This window comes from Gymnodraco acuticeps, unplaced genomic scaffold (assembly GCF_902827175.1).
Source record: "Gymnodraco acuticeps unplaced genomic scaffold, fGymAcu1.1, whole genome shotgun sequence".
NCBI lineage: Eukaryota > Metazoa > Chordata > Actinopteri > Perciformes > Bathydraconidae > Gymnodraco > Gymnodraco acuticeps.
The window spans coordinates 420,278-432,587 of NW_022989842.1; the positions used below are offsets into that span (position 1 = coordinate 420,278).

At 45.2% G+C, this 12,310-nt stretch overlaps 1 protein-coding gene across 1 annotated transcript; it reads right to left on the reverse strand.

Moving 5' to 3' along the window:
* Positions 1 to 2,119: 2,119 nt before the first annotated feature.
* Positions 2,120 to 11,749, reverse strand: LOC117559503 (scavenger receptor cysteine-rich type 1 protein M130-like). The gene is made up of 8 exons (XM_034236299.1): positions 11,709 to 11,749; positions 10,574 to 10,589; positions 9,686 to 9,871; positions 8,983 to 9,325; positions 8,596 to 8,898; positions 5,568 to 5,885; positions 5,085 to 5,179; positions 2,120 to 3,807 (listed from the first exon to the last, which is right to left on the reverse strand). The coding sequence occupies exons 1-8, from the start codon at positions 11,747 to 11,749 to the stop codon at positions 3,706 to 3,708; spliced, it is 1,404 nt and encodes a 467-aa protein (XP_034092190.1). The 3' UTR covers positions 2,120 to 3,705.
* Positions 11,750 to 12,310: the final 561 nt, after the last annotated feature.

The following is a 12,310-nucleotide window of genomic DNA, read 5'->3' on the forward strand; positions in this document are numbered from 1 at the left end:
TAAACAAGTTTCAATGTTTTTTCATATTGGATATGGTATGTTATTGGTTATGGCCATGTACTTATGATTATTTAAATGTATACAGTTCTGTTTCATATGGGTGTAGTCTCTTTATTTCCCCCTCAAAGTGCACCAGATTGATGCATTTAAGTCCAACATTAAAAACACATCTTACCAGGGGAGCATGCCCCCGGACCCCCGTATAGGATTTGAGATCCACCCCCACTTAAAATATGTTCACATAGGTTCCTAAATAGATTTGCAATTTTTTTTAAATAGTAACCCATCTCCATGTTTATTTTTGGGTAGTAGAATTAGAGGGCTATCACTATGGGCAGCAACGCTGTAAATATTGACAAATAAATCCAGCAAAATGGCACAAAAAAACTGGTAGTGGCCTGACTGGGTGTATAATTCCCGGCCTGACTTATTGTCCCAGTCCGGCCCTGATCAAAAGGATTGATAAAGTGTGATCCTAAACAGGGGTGCCGCCAGGGATTTTGGGCCCCATGAAAATATATCACATTGGGCCCCAAACATATTTGTTTTGATATATAGCCTATATGTTGTATTCCAGTCTCCCTTCAGATATGTTAAGTGGCGTCATTCAACACAATGCTGCTCACCTCCTTCAGTTGGGAGAACAGCTGGTTCAGGTTCAGCCTCATGGGGGGACAGCAGGGCTGCTGAGCCTAAATATGGATCTTATACAGCTCAGGTCAGGTCAGCAGGCCAAACAAAGAAAAGAGGGCAAAGAGGTGGTAAACCCTTATGCTTTCCGGAACTGAATGTTTGATTGTCTAAATGTATATACTTTGGGAGATAATAGCTTTCCTAATGAACCAACACTTTTATTTAAAGGTCCCATGTCATGCTTTTCTGTACCCGTCCCCTTGTGATGTATGCTTTCTCTGCATGTAACCGGTCTGCAGAGTCACAAACCCTCAGTACACCCTGTAGCGAATCATGCCATGTTCAAGTTGATGTATAACATGTTTTTTTAAATAAATGTTATATATCTGAACAAATTTGCTGCAATAATTATTATACATGTATGTAAACTTGCAATCAGGAGTCAATATAACTAATAGATCTAAGTTGAAACAAATATATTATTACAATCTTCTTAACTTGAAATGATGTTGTATAAATGTAGAACTTGAAAGTGTGAGTTATAATAAGACTGAAATGTGAGTTTATTTGACTAGGAGGTAAATAAGGTTTCCTTGCTCTGATAATGTCAGATTGGTATTTGTTTCAACTCCAAGTTTAAAGTTAAATCAACTTAAAAAACAATGTTAATACAACTAGAACCTTTAAGTCATATCAACGAGATGTACTTGCATTAATGAGTTGAAACAAAGATTGTCTTCAAGTTGACTTGATTTGCTTTTTCAAGGCAGCAGGTAAACTTTAATTTGCAAGTTGAACTGACATGAGCTGTTTCACTGTGTAGGTTTTAATTTATTTCAAAGTGGGCCCATTGTAATTGTATTTATTTCCTTCAAATGTGCAGAGGACTCCCCAAGTGCTGTGTTTAAGTTATTTTAAAGTAGGCCTGTGTATTTCTTTTTATTCTCCTTATACGAGTCATTTGTTTATTATTAGAGGTCAACAGTTTTCTTTAATGTAATAAATAATACATACAAAAAAACTGTAGTTTTTGTCTATGATGTAACGATACAACGTTATAGGCTATCAAGCTATCAAATATGTTTTGCGGCTCCAGACAAAATAAATGGGTGGAAAAGGGGGCAAAATGTATCTTTGGGTCAAAAAGGTTGCAGACCCCTGCCATAGTTTATGGGCACTGTACGCTATGTATGCCTAGTTCTGTTAAGATAGGATAATAATATACTTTATTGATCCCAAATTTGGAAATTGTTTTGTTATCAAATATCGTTAATAGTATTCATATTATTTTTCTTCCCCCAATTTCCTTAGCATTCGCCTACACTGCCTAGGCCAAGTGCCGGCCCTGTTTGACTCAGAGATGATTTCAATACTAAGCTGTTATAACTAAAGCCTTGAGGTTTAGTTCTCACACAGAAACAAAGCAAACACATCATGTTCCAACCAGGAGAAACACTTTTGAAATCAGCTCACTCTCAGAGTTTCATGGATTATTAAAGAAGTTTTATTATTTTTTTGGTACATAGCAAATGACAGCGTTTATTACAGTGATGTTGAACATCGTCATGATTTCTGGAGGATTCTGCTGTGTTCAGAATTTTAAACGATTTGCTTCATCGTAATCTCATGGAAACAATGGGTCAAAACTCTTCATTATAAAATCAAGTAGAATTTGTGATGCAAGATTTAAGCAAAATCATGGAAAATCTTCAAATACAACATTTGTTAAAAAAAGCCACATCTAAAAACCTTAATCGGCGAAAGCTAAATTCTTCAGAAATGCAAAAAACAACAAAATCAATCAAAATTCTTATGAAGCAAAGACATTTCTCGGTTCCAAAATCACAACACTTGTTTACGGACAATGTTAACATTTTAAGTATAAAATAATTTGTCTCCTGAATTTGGGAAAATCCTAAATCACAAAAATAATCTGAATTCTTTGAAAAAAGTGAAATTCTAAATAAATGTTTCATAAAAGTCCAAAAAGTAATGATTACATATTATTGATCATCTTATGAAATAAGTTCAATCCTCAATAATACAAAAACAAGCACATTTTTTGACCACATAACAAAGCACATTACCTTTTAAAAAGGAGACTTACAAAATTATGTTCATTTTTACGTTAGTATTTAATATCTTATGAATTTGGGAATGCTCTCCAATAGGTGGAGTTCTTAAAAACAGCTAGAACATACAGAAAATACCATCAAAAATTATATAACGTAAGAAAAATACTGAATGATTGAAAATGATTACAAACTGAGCTCAGTACATGTGAAATAAGAACATTAAAGAAAAGTTAAAATCTTATACATTTTGGTAAATTACAAATATAATCGGATTTCTCTAAAAAAGCTTTTTTTTTTACAATCTCTTCAGACCAAAATCAAGCTGAATTCTTCTGAAATCACATTTTTCAATAAAACATCAGCATTGTTGAAATAAGAAGTGCATGGACTATTTACTTTTGTTCAATTCCTATTTGTATATTGTTCAGCTAAATCTGGTCCTGCTGCTGAAATGACCCATGTGACCAACAAGGGGATCAAATATCTTATCTCGCTGATCAGATGAATTGTTGTGAAAAACGTAACATTTTATAAACTGTACTTGTCTTTTTTGTTGATTGAATATAAAAAAAACTTGTTGTGCTCGAGGTCTACAAATCCAACACTAGGTGGCGCTGTAACGCGCTCCTCCTGTTATCTCAGGAATCACTACATTAGATTCAAACATTGGGTAATGTAACACTGTTTCTAGAGGATATTTGAACATTAACATATGGCATTAATTGGCCAACTTTGTTCCTGAGCGGCCTGGGTTGGTGTGTCTGTGGTTTCAAACTGCACCGACTGCATTGACTTTTCTAAATAAAACTAACTTGTGATCTTAAAGATCTTCATCTTCAGTGGGAACCAATGGGCTTGGAGCTGACAGGAAGTCAGGAAACATGAGGCCTTAACACATTGCTGGTGACTTTCAGAGTAAAAGCTATATTTTCTAACGTTGGTTAAAAGCTATAAGAGCTGATAAACCCCTGTGTGTGAGAGGAGCTCCTTGGAGCTGCTACTCTGCTCCCTGAGCTCCTTCCTCTTCAGCAGGAACACCCAGGTCATCATAATCCAGCTCAATGTCCTCCTGTCGGCTCGGCCTCCGCCCCCTGGTGGCCTGGAGAGACATGACAGCACACAGTAAGACTTCCTGCATCACTCCTGTTCAATAACAGACACTGTTTCATTCAGTCAGTGGAACAACAACATGTTTCAGTCCCTCATCATTCAGTCAGTGGAACAACAACATGTTTCAGTACCTTATCATTCAGTCAGTGGAACAACAACATGTTTCAGTACCTCATCATTCAGTCAGTGGAACAACAACATGTTTCAGTCCCTCATCATTCAGTCAGTGGAACAACAACATGTTTCAGTACCTCATCATTCAGTCAGTGGAACAACAACATGTTTCAGTCCCTCATCATTCAGTCAGTGGAACAGCAACATGTTTCAGTACCTCATCATTCAGTCAGTGGAACAACAACATGTTTCAGTACCTTATCATTCAGTCAGTGGAACAACAACATGTTTCAGTACCTCATCATTCAGTCAGTGGAACAACAACATGTTTCAGTACCTCATCATTCAGTCAGTGGAACAACAACATGTTTCAGTCCCTCATCATTCAGTCAGTGGAACAACAACATGTTTCAGTCCCTCATCATTCAGTCAGTGGAACAGCAACATGTTTCAGTCCCTCAGTCATTCATTCAGTGGAACAACAACATGTTTCAGTACCTCATCATTCAGTCAGTGGAACAGCAACATGTTTCAGTCCCTCATCATTCAGTCAGTGGAACAACAACATGTTTCAGTACCTCATCATTCAGTCAGTGGTGGAACAGCAACATGTTTCAGTCCCTCATCATTCAGTCAGTGGAACAACAACATGTTTCAGTCCCATCATCATTCAGTCAGTGGAACAACAACATGTTTCAGTACCTTATCATTTCAGTCAGTGGAACAACAACATGTTTCAGTCCCTCATCATTCAGTCATGGAACAACAACATGTTTCAGTACCTCATCTTCAGTCAGTGAACAACAACATGTTTTCAGTACCTCATCATTCAGTCAGTGGAACAACAACATGTTTCAGTCCCTCATCATTCAGTCAGTGGAACAACAACATGTTTCAGTCCCTCATCATTCAGTCAGTGGAACAACAACATGTTTCAGTAACCTCATCATTCAGTCAGTGGAACAACAACATGTTTCAGTCCCTTCCCTCATCATTCAGTCATGGAACAACAACATGTTCAGTACCTCATCATTCAGTCAGTGGTGGACACAACATGTTTCAGTACCTCATCATTCAGTCAGTGGTGGAACAACAACATGTTTCAGTACCTCATCATTCAGTCAGTGGAACAACAACAACATGTTTCCGTACCTTACAGTAGAAGTAAAGTCCAACGGTCACCAGCAGCAGAGTCAGCGGCAGGACGACGGCTCGGATGATAAAAGGTTCTGGATCTGATGGAACACCTGGAAAGCATCAGATCAAGAGTCAGCAAACACACAGAGACCTGAACCCCCTTCAGCATGGAGACTCCTCTCTACTGTTATATTACAATACACTACATCTTCTTAAGATCTTCATTCAACCCCAACCCTTTCTCCTGTTCATACCAGACAGTAGGACTGTAGGGAGAAGCTGCTAGCTGTATCTGTTGAACAGTCAGTACTCATGGCAATACTCCAATGTAAACTACAGCTGACTAGAGAATGTGTGTCCTGGATTCATGTCTTCACGGTTCATTGCACTTATTGTATGTTGCTCTGGAAAGCTACTTGTGATGTAAGGGTTCAGGGCTCACCAGCGTTCTCCTGGGGAGCATCACGCTCTGTCCTACAGTAAACTCTAACAGCTCACCTGTGACGGTGACGGAGAGCAGACGGCTCTCAGAGGAGAAGTCCTGAGAAAAAGCAGAGACGTGATAAACACAGCTGTAGCTTCCCTGGTGGGCGGGCTCTGCAGCCGGGAACAGGAAGTGGGCAGAGTGATTGACAGCTGGCTGGGTGTAGTTGTGAGTGGAGGAGCTGAGCAGGAAGGAGCCTCCTGGGTACTGAGGCTGGATGGAGCAACTGATGGTGAAGGTGGAGCCTCTGAACACCTGGGACCCCTGCTGCTGGGCCCCGGAGACCCCGTACATGGAGGAGGACACAGAGATGTTGGGCTGAAACAGCTTATCTGGAGAGAGAGAGATTTTATTTTTGAAACCACCTTTATTCACAAAAACAAACATTATCACCAAATAATAAACGTTTTGTTTGACATGGTGCTAAACTTTATTTACATTATTTAACTTTCACACAAAAAAACCCACAACTGAGATCAGGAAAAAAACATAGGATCTCTGGAAACGAGTCATTGTCATTTGTGAACTTCAGTCCATTGCAGTGAGCAGCGATCAGTGCCAGCTCTGCAGCTCTGCAGCTGGCTGCTCAGACGTGAGGCCAGGCCTGCAGCGTTGTCCAGGTGGGTCCCACACACCTCCACCACCCGGCCCAGCGTGAGAATCCTCTCTTCACAGAGTCTCTGTTGTAGAGAAGGCCCCACACCTTGAAGAGACCTTCATAGAAACCCGAGAGATTGTTCAATTGTAATCCTTTCAGGTCCATCAGGAACAGCGACTCAGCCAGACCCAGCCCACCACAGCGCTCCAATAAGGCCCGAGTTACGGGTCTCCAGACCAGGTCAGCAGGTCCAGTCAGGAACCTCTGGACGAACCGGAGCCTGAAGGCCGCCCCTCTGCCTGCCAGGTGAACCAGGCCATGTCCCCCCTCCTCCTTTGGCAAGAACAGGACGCTCTGAGGGACCCAGTGCATGCGGTCCCAGAAAAAGTCCACCACAAACAAAGATGCTCTCTTAGCATCCCCTCGAGAACCGTCAGTCTTTAAAGAGCCCAGCTGTATGTCACTCATAATGACATTAGAATTGCATAACAAAAACCTGGCTGAAGAAAAATAAAAAGAGAACAAATCAAAACAAAATTGACTTATTCATCATTATTTGCATTTTCCTCTCTAATCCTCTGAAGTATTTTCTTTAACCGAGCCTTCTCTAGGCTGCTGAAGACAGGTTCCCCTCACGGCCCGTCCACACAGCGACGTGCGTTGAAAGCTTCACCATTCACTTTGAATGGGGTGACGTCATTTTCCGCCGAACTACATTGTGGGAAGCGAAGCGGAGCTTTGCTTGTGGTGGCTCGCTGCAAAAGTTGAGCAATGTTCAACTTTTGAAGCCTCGGCAGAAGCGTCAGCCAATCTAATCATATGCCAGTACAAGCTCTAGCCAATCAAACCGCTGCTTGTGTGTCAGGGGCGAGAGATGTGATTGGTTGTTGGTCGAGTTTCAGACACGCCCGCCGGCAAGCTTCAACGCACGCCGCTGTGTGGACGGGCCGCAAGGCTTCTGGGCGATGACCCCAGCACCGGCGGCCCGGCCGTGGACATAGGGACCGGCAGCGGCTCCGCCGTGGGCGCGGACCCCATCACCGGCGGCATGGCACGGACACCCGCCCTCTCCGGGCACGCGCGGATCAGGTGTCCTGCCGCTCCACAACCAAAACATCTCAAAATGTCAGACGTGTAGTGCCGAGAGATAGGAGTCGGAGGCGGTGCATCGAAGGTGCAAAGTTGACAAGAGAAAGAAAAGCAAGGAGGGCACACCATATATACAGTTAATAACACATATGGGCGCTGTTGAAAGCGCGGGCGACGTCCGAAGCCGCAGTCGAGGCGAACCATGAGCCGCAGTTAGAGGAGAGGCCAGGCAGGTTCCAGAAGTGCGCCACCCAGGCGCTGTCGAAAGCGTGGGCGACGTCGGAAACCGCCGTCGAGGTGGTGAAACAGCGAGAGTGTCCACACAAGGCCGACCGGCTGGTCGAACCTCCTCTCAGGCACCGGAAAAAGCTCAAAAGGGTCGTCCTGTCCACGAACAAAAACAGGTAGGTGGAATAGCGAGAGGATCCGCACGAGGTCGACCGTCTGGCCGAACCTCCTCTCTAGCACCGGAAAAAAAGGGGTTAACAGTCGGATGTCAACCGATGGATGTGGATAGCCGTTATCAGCTAGTCTGTTGTTGTTAGCCTTCGGTAGTTGCCAGCCGTTAGCTGTCGTGGTTAGCTGCTAGTTAGTTAGCTGTTAGCCGTTGTTGACGGCCGCTAACCGTAAGCCGGCAGCCGCTAGTCGATGTCGTCGGCCCTCTGCTAGGCGGCGTGGCCCCACCAGGGAAGGTGCCGCTGCGTGTAGTGGCATGCAGCACCCCAGGGGTGAATAGCCGGGCGGCCAGGAAGAACCGGCTAGCTTCTTCGGCCAAAGTGTTTGACCAAACATTCCCTCTCAAGTCAGAACCGAGGTCACAAAAAATAAGCAGTCTCAGAGCACGATATGATCAGTCGACCAGGATCAAAATTAAAACTAAATATCGTTCCAGGGCAGGCTAACCGAGGCTAACCAATGAGCACCTGTATGAGAATGGCCCTGACACCATTTCAGCCCAGATTTACAAACTCCTGGCAGGACAAGCTCCAGCTCAATTCTCGCACTGAATAGAACAAAGTGAGTGAGGGACTGCAATATAAGAGGGAAAGAAAGAGAAACTTTAAAACTGTTCAATTGTTATGATGGGTAAAGACTGATATTGTTCTATAATCGTCTGAAACTGTTAAGTCATGATGTGAAACGGTTAACAAAGAAAAAGGGAAACTCAAGCTGCTGCTACACTTTATTTTATTTATCTAAAATTAAGCACTTTTAAGATGCACACATTTTCAAAAGCTATTTTATTTATTTGTTTAGGCAGTCAGTTGTTGATTACATGCAGACGTTGATAAGGCTACAGGCTACTTTAATATCATATATCATGATGTCATAAACAATGTCACTGATGGGCTTACCTGAGCAGGTGAGATTCAGGGTGTTGAGAGAGGAATATGGTGCTGCACACTCCCTCAGAGCAGATCCAGACTGAACACAGTCAGGTCTGATCCTCCACACAGGTCTATCTGAGGACTCCTTACTCCAACCCACAGAAACAGCAGAGCCACAGTCGAGCTCTCTGCAGACGACTTCTGCTGCCTTCAGGGTCCAGAGAGAGTCATAGTAACGGCTCCCCACTAGTCTCCATTCTCCCTGATGTTCCACATGCAGGTCTCCTGCACAGCGACTCTCTCCTCCCACCAGCTGAACACCACCAGGCTCTGCAGAGAAACAAGAGAGAGATCAGAGAGAGAATGAAGTGAGTTTGATGAGAACAGAATGAACCAATCACAGCTCCTCTCTACCTGAGCAGGTGAGGCTAACAGCTGTGCCAGGTGAGCAGGTGCTTCTCTCTGAGGCTGAGCTACAGTCCAGGAGAGCAGACTCATGGCCTCCACACTGGAACTCTTTGGTCCCCATTGGAGCCTCCCCTTCTCCATAGAGCGCCCCCTGGAGGACTGAAGGAGCCCCACAGCCCAGCTGCCGGCAGACCACCTGAGCATCCTGCTGGTCAAAGTCAGCCTCACACACTGAGGACCAGGACGGGTTAGACGGGTTAGACGGGTCAGACTTCACCTCCAGTCTGCCTGAGCACAGACCAGTCCCCCCCTGCAGCCTGACAGAGTCTGCAGAGGACAGAAGATCAAACAGAAGTCAAAGACACACCATCAAAGAGATGAAACTATATTTCAGATTCAAACTGGACTCAGTTCCAACATGAGTTGATGATGAACAACAGAACACATGTTGATAAGAACACAGACTGCAGGTACCCTCACATCTACACCTGATACCCTCTAGCAAGTGGTCTCCATTAGTGAACCCTTCCCTTGTGTCTTCAATAACACATCCTCCTCTGCAGACCCTCTGCTCCTTCTGCTCAGGGACTCAACTTCATGTTTTAAAAAAAGGTTTTATTATTTCTCACCTATCTAATAGAATCTGATCGTAGAACAAAAATCCCATCAGAAAATGAGTACTAAAACATGAAAGCCAAAGGAGCGGGACTCTGCTCTGAAGGAGCTTCTGGGTGAAGGAGCCTCGAAGAGCCCCGGCTGAGCGGATCAGAGCCGTGTCCAGGAGGTCTTGGTGCTGTTCTGGTGGAACCCAAAGAACCTGCTGCTGGAACCAGAGGCTCAGAGAGAGCTGGAGCTGAAGCAGGAGTCCTTTCAGACTGGTGGTCCCAGGGGACTCCTGAGGCAGCAGACACACATGTCTCCATCCACACAGATATGTTTCAATGCACACACAAATAGTTATTGTTTTAAATAAATGCAATATAAATCCACAAATATATGACTTTTAAAGTGTTAAATGTTGTGCATCAATAACATATTTGATGTTGTTACATTTCTATAAAAAAGGCTTTTGTGAGTGGATTTCTGAGACACCCTGACGCCGCTAGATTCACAAATACATTTTTTCAAGATGGGAGTTTCTGTAGCCAATCAGATGTCTGCATCATTTAAACCAATCACATGAGTGCGTCCTTTCCGGGCGAAATGACTGCCCTGCCCACTTCCCGGTAAAACTAAGGCATCAGAACGAAGCGGAAAACAATGTTAATATCACTTCTACTCTAGCTTGGAAGAAAACGATATGAGGTTCACCCTAAGTCTCTGAACTTGAGTCCATGCTTCCCTCACTTGTGTCCTTTCCTCCACACGAAGAGAGAGGGAGTAAGGAAATGTGTATTCAGAGCAATGAGACGTCCTTTCCTCGGAGTGTGACGTTAAAGGACTTCCGTGTGTGATTCCTGATCGCTGCTGGATCGGCTGTCAGTGGCTTTAACAGCTGCACACTTCTGACAGAGTTAGTGTTTGCAGACATGTTGGCTGTTCTCTTCCTAACAAGAGGCTCCCAGTTATCACTGCCAGAGCAGCAGCAGCGTGTTACCTGGCTCACCTCACACCTGCACAGTGGGGGGTCTAGAACATGTTACATGGGGGGCAGAGGGGGGGCAAGAGGTCAGGGTGGCATGGGAGGGCCGACAGTACGTGGTATTTCATACTGTATATAAAACCTATTTATTGTTAAATCATGGCCTAACAAGTGTTCTTAATGCACAAGAGAAATAAGGTGTTCAGACCAACAAACTAACATATAGTATAACACAGCAGAAAGTACTCATGATACCCTAGAACTCTGCTTACTGTAAGTACAGTCAAAGTACTTAGTTATAATGAAGTACACACATGACATCACCCATCTCTCAGAGAGCTAAAGGTGAGCTGTGCAGCAACACATTTCAATATGTGTCAATACTAAGAGCTGCTAGATTGTGCTGCTGTGATGGAATATGTACGGAGAATAAGAACATCCCATGTGGTCCAGCTGGAGTCTCCTCTTCCTCCTGCTCCCTGCCTCTGGCCCTCTTTCTGACACTTCATCTTCCTCACATACATGTCTTCTTCTTCACTAATGTCTTCATCTCCTCCTCTTCCTCCTGCTCTGACCCTCCTGGTCTCTTCATCTCCTCCTCTTCCTCCTGCTCTGACCCTCCTGGTCTCTTCATCTCCTCCTCTTCCTCCTGCTCTGACCCTCCTGGTCTCTTCATCTCCTCCTCTTCCTCCTGCTCTGACCCTCCTGGTCACTTCATCTCCTCCTCTTCCTCCCGCTCTGACCCTCCTGGTCTCTTCATCTCCTCCTCTTCCTCCTGCTCTGACCCTCCTGGTCTCTTCATCTCCTCCTCTTCCTCCTGCTCTGACCCTCCTGGTCTCTTCATCTCCTCCTCTTCCTCCTGCTCTGACCCTCCTGGTCTCTTCATCTCTTCCTCCTGCTCTGACCCGCCTGGTCTCTTCATCTCCTCCTCTTCCTCCCGCTCTGACCCTCCTGGTCTCTTCATCTCCTCCTCTTCCTCCCGCTCTGACCCTCCTGGTCTCTTCATCTCCTCCTCTTCCTCCTGCTCTGACCCTCCTGGTCTCTTCATCTCCTCCTCTTCCTCCTGCTCTGACCCTCCTGGTCTCTTCATCTCCTCCTCTTCCTCCTGCTCTGACCCTCCTGCTCTCTTCATCTCTCTTCTCCTGCACACCCTCTGTAGGGACACTGCTGAGGCAGTGAGGAAACCCGCATTATGGTCTCCACCCTGCTGCCTAGGACAGACACCCCTCCTCATGACATTAATATGGAGATCAGAAAAGGATATGCTACCTTACCAAATGTCCACCTGGCCCTCCTCTCAACTATTGGCCCCTGGGACCTCTATGATGGACTCCACCTACACAGAGAGAGGGTGGGGATATTTGCAAAGACCCTCAAAGATGCAGCCCTGGGACGCAGCCCTCCCACCCCCTCCTCTAGAGGCCTTATAGACCCTCCCAGACCGCTTCCTCCCCATCACCACCCCAGGATCACCACCCCTGCTGTGAGGAGACACAACAGCTCAGCCTGGACCTCCCACTCCCCACGCCCCACGCCCCCAACACACCCAGAGGAGGCTACTTTCACCCAGCTCACCCTGCACACCATCAGCAGCAGAGATATGCAGCACCAGCTGCTCCTCGTCTCCCTCCCCGCCTACAGCAGCGGAGCTATGCTGCAGTTGTAGCCCAGCCTGCTGCCACCCTCCCTCCCCCTGCTACCTCTGAACTGGGAGACATCAGGATGATGCTGCACACCCGACTTCTGTCCAGC

Bases quoted from the DNA above. Each gene is read 5' to 3' on its own strand.
- LOC117559503 (XM_034236299.1), bottom strand. From the start codon at position 11,749: ATGCGGGTTTCCTCACTGCCTCAGCAGTGTCCCTACAGAGG. The intron at 9,326-9,685 runs GTCCCGCTCCTT...CTTTGACTTCTG, and splicing joins AGAAGCTCCTTCAGAGCAGA to TTTGATCTTCTGTCCTCTGC. The intron at 8,899-8,982 runs GTAGAGAGGAGC...GTTTCTCTGCAG, and splicing joins TGTTAGCCTCACCTGCTCAG to AGCCTGGTGGTGTTCAGCTG.